This window comes from Lathyrus oleraceus, chromosome 6 (genome assembly GCF_024323335.1).
Source record: "Lathyrus oleraceus cultivar Zhongwan6 chromosome 6, CAAS_Psat_ZW6_1.0, whole genome shotgun sequence".
Taxonomy (NCBI): Eukaryota; Viridiplantae; Streptophyta; class Magnoliopsida; order Fabales; family Fabaceae; genus Lathyrus; species Lathyrus oleraceus.
In genome coordinates, this window is record NC_066584.1 from 799,403 (window position 1) to 811,300 (window position 11,898).

The 11,898-nt window shown below is 35.8% G+C and overlaps 2 protein-coding genes across 3 annotated transcripts; one reads left to right on the forward strand and one right to left on the reverse strand.

Moving 5' to 3' along the window:
* Positions 1-693: 693 nt before the first annotated feature.
* LOC127091966 (uncharacterized) lies at positions 694-6,165 on the forward strand. 2 transcript variants are annotated; one of them, XM_051030719.1, is made up of 16 exons: positions 694-861; positions 939-1,228; positions 1,326-1,434; positions 1,662-1,770; positions 2,714-2,799; positions 3,090-3,161; positions 3,746-3,814; positions 3,915-3,995; positions 4,075-4,194; positions 4,281-4,355; positions 4,466-4,546; positions 4,872-4,945; positions 5,048-5,108; positions 5,514-5,569; positions 5,731-5,814; positions 5,909-6,165. In XM_051030719.1, the coding sequence occupies exons 1-15, from the start codon at positions 769-771 to the stop codon at positions 5,810-5,812; spliced, it is 1,458 nt and encodes a 485-aa protein (XP_050886676.1). In that variant the 5' UTR covers positions 694-768; the 3' UTR covers positions 5,813-5,814; positions 5,909-6,165. The 2 variants fall into 2 exon arrangements, with proteins under 2 accessions (XP_050886676.1, XP_050886677.1); XM_051030720.1 differs by having other exon boundaries at positions 5,946-6,165.
* Positions 6,166-6,605: 440 nt separating this feature from the next.
* On the reverse strand, positions 6,606-10,238 carry LOC127091965 (uncharacterized). Its single transcript, XM_051030718.1, has 11 exons — positions 9,723-10,238; positions 9,447-9,647; positions 9,287-9,363; positions 8,981-9,143; positions 8,270-8,866; positions 7,735-8,115; positions 7,550-7,625; positions 7,397-7,460; positions 7,190-7,325; positions 6,999-7,112; positions 6,606-6,907 (listed from the first exon to the last, which is right to left on the reverse strand). Exons 1-11 carry the CDS (start codon positions 10,152-10,154, stop codon positions 6,842-6,844), a joined length of 2,307 nt encoding a protein of 768 aa, XP_050886675.1. The 5' UTR covers positions 10,155-10,238; the 3' UTR covers positions 6,606-6,841.
* Positions 10,239-11,898: the final 1,660 nt, after the last annotated feature.

Here is an 11,898-nt window from a genome sequence, read left to right on the forward strand (position 1 = left end):
GAATTGATTTGTTCAAGGTTGACTTTAGTCAACACTTCATTATATGCATGAAAAATCTATTGTGTGTGTGTTTGTATGTGTGTGTATGAGAGAGAGATATTAAACGAGTAACTCTTAAGTTACGATAAAACATAATATGCAAAATATCAAAAGAACAAAATAATTGATAACACACTTGAAGGCAATTTCACTTCCATCAAATCCAAACCATCCCACCCATAAATGGACTTGAAGACATTATGACCTAATAGACTGGTGCTTGACAAATATAGGTTGTGGTCGGACGACCCAAACTCTAGGCGAGGTGGATCAAACGACTGTTGAATTATCCGACTCGTTTTCTAATCCTTTTATGAAGCTTTGAGTCGTTTGAGTTATAGGTGGTCCAAAAATTTTCTAGTCCAAGTATATTTAATAAATATTCCATCATTGTTCCTTTTCAATTATTTTATTTTATAACTTTCTACACTTGATAAAAATTAATATATTTTATAACTATTATATTTTCTCTAATACTTTTAATCATTTACCATTTTATTTTTAGTTCATTTTTTACACTAAATAACTAACAAAAATTGGACAAAAAATAATAATAATTAATGTTTTATTAAAATTTGAAAACAATAAGTAAATTTAAATTTGTTTAATAAAAAAAAGTAAGTAAATTTGTTATTTTATGTCTTTTGATCTGTACTAGTAATTTGAATTTCATTAGACTAATTAGGCCCGAAAGGAACGGTTTGCGTTGCAGTTTGCAGTCATTCGAGAATGGAATCGGAGTTGGTGCAAGTCGCAGCCGAGTTAACAGAAGTGGTTCAGTCTCTTCCTTCCGACGCCGTTAACCACCTGTTCTCCCTCGGGGTTCGTAACTTCCTAATTACTACTATCCAATTCATTTTCATTTCAATTTCTAATTGCTTTCTTCTTGCTTGCCACAGTTATGTGTGCGCTGCATCTTCCGTGTATTCGGTGTTCAAGCCACCACCGTCTATGCTTCTCCGTCGCTATCACCCACCATATTCGCTCTTCAACCACCAACAGATAAACTCTGCACCCTCTGCTTAGGTATCCTTCAGTTCAGATTTCGCAATGACGACAACACTAGTATAACTGACGATGTTCCTCTTCTCATTTCCAACTTCGTTAAACGTGAGGGCTATCATTGTGATTCCTTTTCCCTCGAAGTTTCCATTCCACAAATTATCCATCACAACGATATCTCTCTTCGGTAATCTCCTCTTCAATTACTACTGTTATATGGTTCAGCTTACATGCTTACTATTCATACCAATCTGTTATTATCTTTTTCAAATTATTCTTTCTAGGTCATACATGAAAACCAAATATGGATCTCAACCTTGGTTTCAAGACACTTGCATCTCTGCAAAGGATGCCTTGAAATTTTCTATACTGCATCCTCTTCAAAATCTCCTGGTCAGTCTATTTCCTTGGTGCCATCTTTTGCATATATTGTAAAGGAAACTTTAAATTTTTTGCATTTTTATCACTAAAATTATTGGCATTGGCACTATTCAATGACCATCACTTGTTAAGATAAAGTTACTTGATCTTAAATGTATATTTTCTTTGCATGAGTCAAGGTGTTATCTTTCGGTCCATTTGTTTTTGAACAACCCTCTAAAGAAATCAAGTTTTTTCAGGAATGTAAATCAAGTACGGATTCTCTCCGCATCCGTTTGACATACAGTGCGTCAAAAGAGTCTGAGAAATGTTCGGATAATCTTGACAGTTGTAAGAGAAGAAAAACAGGCATGTCTAATTTTATCACTGCTGTGTTACATTTACTTTACTGTTTTTTATTAAAAACATCTTTGATCATCTGATTAACTTTACATTTTGGCACTTCAATTTGAGCTATGATTTTTTCTCAGTATTATGCTTTATGTATAATTGTTTTAGGACAAACCTATTATTCATTAGCTGTTCTATTGTGTTGCTATTAGACTGGGCTTTTCTTGCATAGTTATCAAAATGTTCATGAGTGTTCATTGTCTGCACAATAGCATTGATTTTTCCTTTTGTGATAATGTGCCTTTGTTTCACATCCTTCTTAACAAACAATATCTTTTTGCAGTAGAGGAGTGCTAGTAACACCGACACACTCTCTTCTATTAGTTAAAGTTCATATGGGTCTTACTATTTTGAAAGTGGGTTTCACATAAATTTTATGGGACCTATATGAATTTCAAATGATTGAAGAGTTTGAGTTGGAAAGATGGCGTTCCTGTTATTTCTCTTTGTAACATAATGCTGCCACAGAAAGAACATTTTTTGGTATCTCTTGAAATTTCAGTTTCTTGCTGAAAAACTTCGGCATAGTGTCCTGATTTTCTTAGCTAAATTGCTTCTTGTGCAATAAACCAATAGTTGTATTAAATGAATGTTAAAAAGAATGTCCCTTGTAGATATTTTTTCCTTCCTCCGTCCTTCATAATTTCTGCTCCTTTATCTTCTACGTATTATATAAACATAAAATAGCCTGTCGCATTCCCCTTATGAGTTGTTGTTGACCCTTTTGACTCTATACATGTTTTATGCCAGTAAGTAGACAGTGTCATACGTCCAATTTGTTCTACTCTTAACTATTACTCTAATCCATCAGACCCTAAGATTGTCTGTAGGTCTTACAATGGTGTAGACGCTGCCGATGATTTCATAATTCCTTGAATTGACCATTTGGACATTTTTATAGATGAATGCAATTTAGTTGGACAAAAGCCTTCCAGCAGTTCGCTAGAAAATGAATCCTCTGATTGCTGTAAATTCTTGCTGGAAATGGTAATTCTTGATTATCCTCCTCTGTTTCCAAATTCTATCTTGCAAATTTAAATTACTTGTTTTACACTATGGTTTGATTTTTCTTAGTATGCTTTCTGTCTATTTCATCTGTATCGTTAGTCCTTGGTTTGTGTGGGGGATCGGCATTCGACAATGGGAATGATGCTTGTCTTGCTTTCATAGTAAAATCAAAAGTTCTGAGCCAATGACATAGACTCTATTTGTTCATTGTCTATTATTAAGATTATATATGATTCTGTTTCTAATTTTTGGTTTCTTATTTTTTTTAGGCAAATGAACCTTGCCATTTAACTTACCTTTGCTCCAGAACACCTTTATATTTTGGTGGACGATATCTGAAGGTAATGGATTTGTTATTCCCCCGTTTTTCTAGTTAAAATAACATATTGCAACTCAATCATATCAATTTTCTTTGGTATTGTCATATTTTTACATTTCCAAGATAAAGTTGGAAAATTTACAACGGTATCATTGATTTTATTCAGAAACAAGCCCATTAAAGACCAAATTGTAGGATCTGTAATGGATTTGCTATTTCTCTCCTGCCTTTTCCCTCTCCCTGTTTGTGTCATACCTGTCTATTTTGATGTAAGTATCAGTAGGTATAAAAAAAATTACAATCAGTTCTCCCTCCAAAAGTAGCACCAGTAAGCTTACATGTCTAAATATGCTGATATGCTATGATGTGAATATTATACATGCAAACTATGTGAAATTGTTTCTGTGTGGTACTTAATGTGATCTGCAAGTTTGCTTTCTTGACTTTGAATTATATGACTTGTTGTCACAGAGATTCTCATATATGGAATATAATTGCCATATTTTTTCTGGATATGAGCACATTTTTATGACTTACAAAATGATGATTGACTATGTTTTAACCTAGCTTGTTCAACCTAAGTTTTATGCCGATACCTTTACACAGTATTCACGGAATGTGAGTCAATCACGTTGGATCATTGATGATGAAAGAATGGGGGAAGCATCAGTTGAGGTACTGTATACTCTTGCAAAATTCTGTTGTCGGAAAATACTTCCTTTTAAAGTTGATTGTTGATTGTGGAAGATGACAATAATGTATACTTACATTGTAGGAAATAATTGGTGGAAACATCCTCCAAGTATGCCAAGCTGATAGTTTCAAGTTTCATGCTGCCGGAAGAGAAGATATTGATGTACTAAGACTCATGGTTTTGATTTATGTTATAAGTTTATTTGTGGATAAACTTATCTGATATGTAATTATTCTTCTAGGTTCGAATGCTAGGCCCAGGCAGGCCATTTCTTGTTGAGGTGCAAAACGCACGACAAGTCCCATCTGAACTGTTTGTTAAAGATGTAGAGAAAAAGATAAATAGCATGGAGAATAAATTGGTAATGCTGTAGCTGATTTGGTAAAATTTGTAAGTCCGTTAATTATTTCACAGTGAGTAAATACATAATGCCATATGTTCTTGTAGGTTAGAGTGAAAAATCTGAAACTTGTTGGCAGTCATGGCTGGGACCTCATGCGTGAAGGAGAAGCTGAGAAGGAGGTCTTGCATTTCTCTTTTTAATTGTATACTTTTATTTAATAGTCAATGGTTTGCAGCTTTGAGTCATTCATCTGAGTCATCCTTACTATTATAATCTTCAAATTGTATAGAAGCAATATGCTGCTTTGGTGTGGATTTCTCGTCCTCTGAAGGATGAAGATTTTCAACATGTGTCTTCACTCAAGGATTTGGTTAGTTTTTTATTGTTGTTTATTACTTGTTAATTTGTTACCTAACTTGTACTTTGAAAAAAAAGTTTAACATAAACTTGCAGGCCGATATTTCTATTTCGGTCCTGGCGTGATTGATAGGCCCAAGATGTGTCATCTTTTATTACTCACATCCTTATTGTAACTTTTACTTGTGTCTTGTAGTAGCCTGACCACCGTAGGTTTTGCCTTGGCTAATGCTCATGAACATTCGGATAATTTCGTATGGGATTTTTGCATATTAGCAGATATTTTTGTTTTAATTTGTAATTATAAAACCCACAATTTGTTTTCTTGTTTTGTGCAGAAAGTTTTGCAAAGGACCCCAATCAGGGTGCTGCACCGTCGTAGTCCTTTAGAACGTGAAAAAATCATTCATTGGTACGACTATATATTGACAGTTTTATGCCAAGCTCACAATTAAGGCCAGATTCAAACTAGTAACTGAAATTTTGCCATCTCTTCTGTTTCTCAAATCTTTAGGATGAAAATGGAGACAATTGCTGGAAGTTCCCAATATTTTCTTTTGCATCTATGCACACAGGTATTGTTTTATATTCCCTCGTAGGCAAATAAAAGTTCTCGATGACTGATAATTTTAAATTAGAGGTAGACATAAAGTGATACTTTTAACACCACCAACTCGGTGGCTCCAATTCAGCCATAGGCCTTTACATTTGATTGGCAATGAATGGTGACAAATATGCAAAACATATGTAAGCTGGTTTGTCTTTATAAGTACAAAATTTTATTTGGGCAAAAGGAATTACTATCACAATGGAGTAACTGACTACCATTTTGGCCAGACTAGGGTTGAATGGATTGAGCTAGAGGACCTAGCATGAGTTACATTCCTCCACGTGCCAACTCAACAATAATTATTGGTTGTTATGGACAGTTAAATATGTATTCCCTAATTTGTTAGTAAAACTCAAATACAATTGTGCAGGCTGGGACCTACATCAAGGAATTCGTTCATGGGGATCTTGGACGCACACATCCTAGGTATATCAAATAACACCCACGGGTTCTGAGAATTGATAAAGAAATTATTCCTTCCGTCTGTTTCTTTGTTTTACATACATAGGAGTATATTGATATTGCCTCAGCTATATGTTATCATACCTTATTGGCAAATGCATTATTTGTTACATTTGTTTTTGCAGCATTGGATCTATATTCGGATGTAGAGCTGAAATTTTGCAACTTGATGTGACAGACATCAAAATGGAATGTTTCCTGACTTAAGGGTATCTCATGGCCCCATTTTAAAGCTTCCTAGCTCTTACTGATTTATTTAGATCCAGATAGACCGATTTTGAGGGTTAATTTTTTTTGAGGCAGGCAGTTAATGTTAAAATTATTTGTGGTGTAAAAATAGATATGCACTTTACAAGTAGCACGCTTCGATTAAATAGGAACTACAATACGGTCAACAGGAATCGACTGTTGTTTTTGGAATCACACAAGCCGTGTTCGTTGTATTGTAGACATGTATTTTTGGATGGTGGTGACCGGTGAGCTAAGCTCTTATGTATACCTTTTGCCAAAATTATGGTGATTTACTGTGATGCCAATCGAGACATACGCTATTTTTCCCATATTCTTTACATTTAGTCAAACCATAACATCAAACTCCGGTTCATGAGGGAAAGTGTTTATTTTTTGACGAGAAAAATCTAAACCAATTAAGTACTGATTTTTGACCGGATGAGTCAGTCTAGAGCTACGTGTTTGAATAACAGACACCTAAATGTGAATTCAAGTATCTTAGCTTGTGTTTGGTAATGGGTTGAAAAAGTTGATTTTGACTTAATTAATTATAGCTAAATGTGAATTGAACAAAGTGCTTTATATTTGAATGCATTTTTTTAAAAGTGATGTGAGTAATCAATTTGAATGAAATTTACAAAACTTGGATCACACCCCACTTTAAAAAAATAATTTTGCTTTCAGCGCAGTTTAACAAAATCTCCAAAACGAAACTGACATGGTACTTTGTAGATTTAACATGTTTTACTAGAGGCTAACAAATGTATAATTAATGGGGTTAAATAATGAACTTAGTATTCATTCTTGAATATTTCAGGAGGAAGCTTGTACCATTCCAATAGTATACAAGGGTACGTGTACAATTCATATTGTAACCTAAGTAGTGCAATCACTTTTTCTAGTAAGACCCCCATGCCCATACAAGAAAAACTGACTGAAAATAACAAGCCTCTTAGGCCATTGCCATGGCTGGTATAGTACTAAATCACCTAATGCAGTTCCTCTCTACTCAATCCAATGAGCCTCTAACATCTTTGCCATAAAACCGTACCGGTCAGCAGCTTCATCAATCTGCAGTCAACAACTTATCAGTAAAACTTACCAAGACAATAATAATATAACAATACCAAATAGAAGCTCTAAAAAAAAACAAATTTATTACAATTTTCTGTGTGGGACGCCCAGCTCCATGTCCAGCATTGCATTCAATTCGAGCAATTATTGGGTTTGTCTGAGGACTTTTATCCAGGCTAGTGACAAGGACATGCTGCAAAGTCTGATAAATATTTGGAATACAAGTTAAAGTTCTGCAGCCTACAAAATAAGTTCACAAACTACGAAAAACAGACTAACCGCTAATAGCTTCAATGAATGCAATGGCACGACACGATCATCATGATCAGCTGTCAATAGCATTGTTGATGGATACTGAATTGACTTATTTGGATCTTGTTCCCATGGTCTCCGGACATTATGCAATGGCGAGTACCTAAAACAACATAGCATTATCATAAGACATTATCACTTTTAACAAAACTTTCACATAGTAACAAAACTCACTTGATTATCCAATGAAATTCTTCTTCCTTATCAGAACAGCCAAATTCTGTGGTCCAAGCATGACCTGAATATCAAAACACCAAAACAATATACAATATTACTATGACAAAATAACTAATTAGTACACATTACAAAGAACAGACCAGAACAAACCTATAGTGAATTTATGGAACCTTAACATGTCCATAACACCAACATGAGCCAGTGCACAACCAAAAAGATCAGGTCTCTGTTCAAAATGGGGAGAAATAGTAAATACAGCAAGCACAATACAAAGGATGAGATTGGAAAAACAAAGACCAAATGCAGCTCCCAATAGAATAGAGATTGAATCAGACCTGATTAATACAAGCTCCAACAAGAAGTCCACCATTGCTTCCACCTTCAATGCATAACTTTTTGGGTTGGGTATAACCGGCAGATACAAGGTATTCAGCTGCAGAAATGAAGTCGTCAAAGCATGTTTGCTTTTTTGAAAGGGCTCCTGCTTTATGCCATTTTTCTCCGTATTCACCACCACCCCGAATATTTGCTAAGCAGAAAACAGAACCTAAATGTCTTGCAATGACAATACGACTGACATTGAAATATGGTGTAAGACTGATATTAAAACCGCCATATCCGTATAACAAACAAGGGTGTGAACCATTCAAAGTTATATCCTTTCTAGCAACAATGAACATCGGTACCTTCGTTCCATCTTTACTAGGCACAAAAACCTGAAATGTGTTATTTCATGCCAAATAATCAAACACAAGCAAATGGAACATTTATAAAACAAAAATTCCAAGAGACATAAATGGCCATACTCATACAAGAGTAATGATATCTCAAAGGGCCTAACTTTGAGCATGAGTGAGTTTCATTTTTTACCTGATTGACCTGAAACTCGGAGCGATCAAACCCAGGAACCTCAATCTCACGAAATATCTTCATATCAGGAATCTGTGTTTCCCCTAGGTTGCATTGATATATGATACCGGGAGTCAAAAAGCTTGAGAAGCCAATGAAAACCACACTATCTTGACGCCGTGCAGAAATTTCACTAACTGTGCCTATGTCAATTGGTATTTGATGCTGCAGGGAACCTGTCTCTAAGTCTCTTACTTGCAAAACATATTTCACATCACTCAAGTAGCTCACTATCAGTTGGTTACCGTTTACGGCAAATGCTGATTTGAGTACATCTGTCTCAGATTCTGGGATAACATCAGTCCAAGCATTAGGTTCTTTCAAATCTACTCGGACTAGTTTATATTTTGGAGCATCTTTATTCGTTAAAAATGTAAACACGGTGTCATCATTTGCAACAGGTTCATAACTTGCATCAAAGTTATCAACAAGCTTGACAAAAGGGAGGAAGGTTTTTTCATTTCGAAAACCTTCCAAACCATTAGGAAGTTCGGACAAGTCGAAGTAATATATTTTATTGACTGGATCACACCCCTCTCCAGTAATGAGAATAACATACTGCAAAATCAAATCAAACAGTTTGTTTCTTAGGATTTGCATGCTTGTTCACACTAATGCACCTGTCCAAGGAAAACAAATCATGCGAGTAAAGAAGCAAGGAAACAATGGTACCTTTCCGTCATCAGTGACAGTTCCATCAAACATATATCTAGGGTTGTTAGGATCTCTCCAGCACAGAATATCTTGTGATTGATCCGTACCAAGAAAATGATAATATAGCTCATGATAAAGATTAGTATCAGTCTCAGTCCCAGCATCTACTACTTCTCCATCCCTACATTGTAAATTAGCAAAACAATCAATCAAGATAACCCAAAACTGATCCTAGTCTTTCCTACCATCATCAGAAACACTATGATTCACTAACTGTTAAACTGAATTGCAAAACAGAATAAGAATTTGACAGAAATGAGTTACCTGATTGTTGGAGCCGGATAGCGGCTGTAAAAGAAACCTTTGTTATCATGCGTCCAACTAGTAGAAGAAAACTTTACCTGAATGAAATTGAAACACAATGAATGAATCATGATTCATTACTATCATTATTAAAACAGTATGAGATATTATTATTACTGACCCAGGACAAAGTATCAGATTGAACAAGCTTGTCATGAACACGCATGACCTTTATAGTAGCCCAATCACTACCACTGGAACTGAGTCCATAAGCCAAAAACTTAGCATCTTTGCTGACCGAGAAGCTGTTAAGTGAAACGGTGCCATCTTCACTAAGAACATTGGGATCAAGCAAAGCCTCTGCTTCACCCTCCAAACTATCCTGAAATTAGTATACACGAATTCATAAATATGTACTTTTCGGCAACTATAAAATAACGTGAAAGTGAAAGGTAACCTGAACATAGAGGACACTCTGAGATTGAAGACCAGTATTGTGGAAGTAAAAGTATTTATCAGCTCTTTTAAAAGGAGCACTATAACGAGGATGATCATAGACCTTTTTGATCTTATCACCAAGTTTAGCTCTAACATCGATTGTCTTCAACACTGAATCCGTTAAACCAACCTGTTTCTGTACAAACTCTTTAACTTGTTCAGCGTCAGGATTTTCAAGCCACCGGTACGGGTCGGGGATGTTAACGCCGTGATAGTTGTCAACAACGGAGTCATCTCTGCGAGCAATAGGATATTGAATGGTTTGTTCAAAGACAGAAAGTGAACCCATTCTTGTTGTTTTATTGAGGAATGTAGAAGAAGAATGAGATTTGAATGATGATAATGTGGTAGCGGGGAGTTTATAAAAACGAGGAACGAAATGTGACAACATCTTTCGTTAGTTACACGCTTTAAATAGTTAGCGGAGTATCTTTTTCATTCAAACATTGAGATTATGTCGCCATTTTTAACCATTGTGTTGCGTCCTCTCTCGCTTACAAGGATATTATTTAGTTCTATTTTCATATTCACTTTTTAATGCTTCAACCATTTTTTTGTCCTTCAAACGCCAACAAAATATCAAACGTTATCGAAAATTTATACAAAAATAATCCATTTTTTAAAGAAAATTCCTAAAATATCTTCAGTTTCAAAAAAAATCTCAAACTATCCCACTTTTAGGAGGAGTCGCCAATTGAATTGGAGACTCCTCTTAAAAATTGAATGGAGGCGTCAATTGGATTGGCTAGGGCAAGTGCCCTAGCCAATTGGATTGACGCCCCTGTGTAGGACTTAAGAGGAGGCGCCAATTCAATTGGAGCCTCAGTGTAAAATGCAATTTTTGTGTTATAAATAGATGCGTTGTGTGAGTAATTGTTCCACATCTCAAATAATCATTTGACAATCATGTTTAGTGTTCGTCGCCGATACGGTAAGGTGATTTATGCGAGAGACAAACCTCAGATGTTGATGTTGTTCTGGAACATCACTACGTTCGATCAACTGAAGAGGGAGCTGGTTCGTTGGTTAGATGAGAAAATATCAGAAGGGAAAAAAATTAGAAGTATTTAGAGAGTTGACAGTATCTTAGGTTGGGTGCGAATGAAGACTGATAAGGATGCTAGGGAAATGATGTTCGGTCGAGACGACATCAATTTGATTGTTGTAATCAGTTAGAAATATTTCTGTTTTCAGATAGTTTATTTTGTACTGATGTTTGTTGTGAACCTCGTTGTAACAAAAACTTAATGATATATAATGATTGAAGGTTACAGAAATACAATGCTACAAAAAGCTTAAGACCTAGATGATGCTCCTCGATTGGGACAGTTGTTCTTGTTGTGTCCTGGTTGACGACAGATACTACATAATCTTATCATTTTATCTGTGGAATCCATCTCTGCTCTGATACGTGTGTTGTTTGGCATTCCTTTTTTCTTTCTACGCATCTCGTCATTGTGCCAAACAATATCACCTTCATATGGAGGCCAATAATCCTCCATTGGTAGTACCGAGAAGCTTTGATTATATACATTCATGACGGTGTCGGCCTTGTACACATCAGATAAATGACTATAAGCATCTTGACGAGTATAAGCGCATGCTGCAATGACATGGGAGCAAGGTATGCGGAAGGCCTGGAATTTTCCACAATCGCACCAACTTCTGTTTAGTCTAACAGCGTAGGCTAAATTTGGTCTCCCCTCGTTGTGGTCCATTGTTTCCTGGTCGCTGAAATTTTGCCTATGACGGTCAAAGACTGTTACAATGTGTGTGCTAGCTTTGATGCTCTCCTCTTTCATGACCTTCATGCAACACTCACTAAATACTTGCCCAGACATTAACACCGCACTCCATCTTTCACATTTGGTTGCAAACGTAGAAGTCAACCTATAATAGGTTGGTCTTACCAAGGCGGTTATCGGCATATTTCAAATTCCTTTGAATACCTCGTTCATGCATTCCACAAGGTTTGTTGTCATGTGGCCCCATCGACAACCTCTGTCAAATGCCCTTGTCCACTGCTCTACTGGTATGTTATTTAGCCATCTCCCTGCGTCTTCATTAGACTGTCTAATTTCATCACGATAATATTGAAATGACGGCTGAGTTAGAGCATACCCAACATTCACCAC

What these genes read in the sequence shown, in the direction of transcription:
- LOC127091965 (XM_051030718.1), bottom strand. Translation starts at nt 10,154, where the DNA reads ATGTTGTCACATTTCGTTCCTCGTTTTTATAAACTCCCCGCTACCACA. An exon ending in AATCTGATACTTTGTCCTGG is followed by an intron (nt 9,364 to 9,446) that starts GTCAGTAATAAT and finishes AATTTCATTCAG; the next exon opens with GTAAAGTTTTCTTCTACTAG. An exon ending in TTGGAGCTTGTATTAATCAG is followed by an intron (nt 7,626 to 7,734) that starts GTCTGATTCAAT and finishes CATTTTGAACAG; the next exon opens with AGACCTGATCTTTTTGGTTG.
- LOC127091966 (XM_051030719.1), top strand. Translation starts at nt 769, where the DNA reads ATGGAATCGGAGTTGGTGCAAGTCGCAGCCGAGTTAACAGAAGTGGTT. An exon ending in ATAGCATGGAGAATAAATTG is followed by an intron (nt 4,195 to 4,280) that starts GTAATGCTGTAG and finishes ATGTTCTTGTAG; the next exon opens with GTTAGAGTGAAAAATCTGAA. An exon ending in TGTCTTCACTCAAGGATTTG is followed by an intron (nt 4,547 to 4,871) that starts GTTAGTTTTTTA and finishes TGTTTTGTGCAG; the next exon opens with AAAGTTTTGCAAAGGACCCC.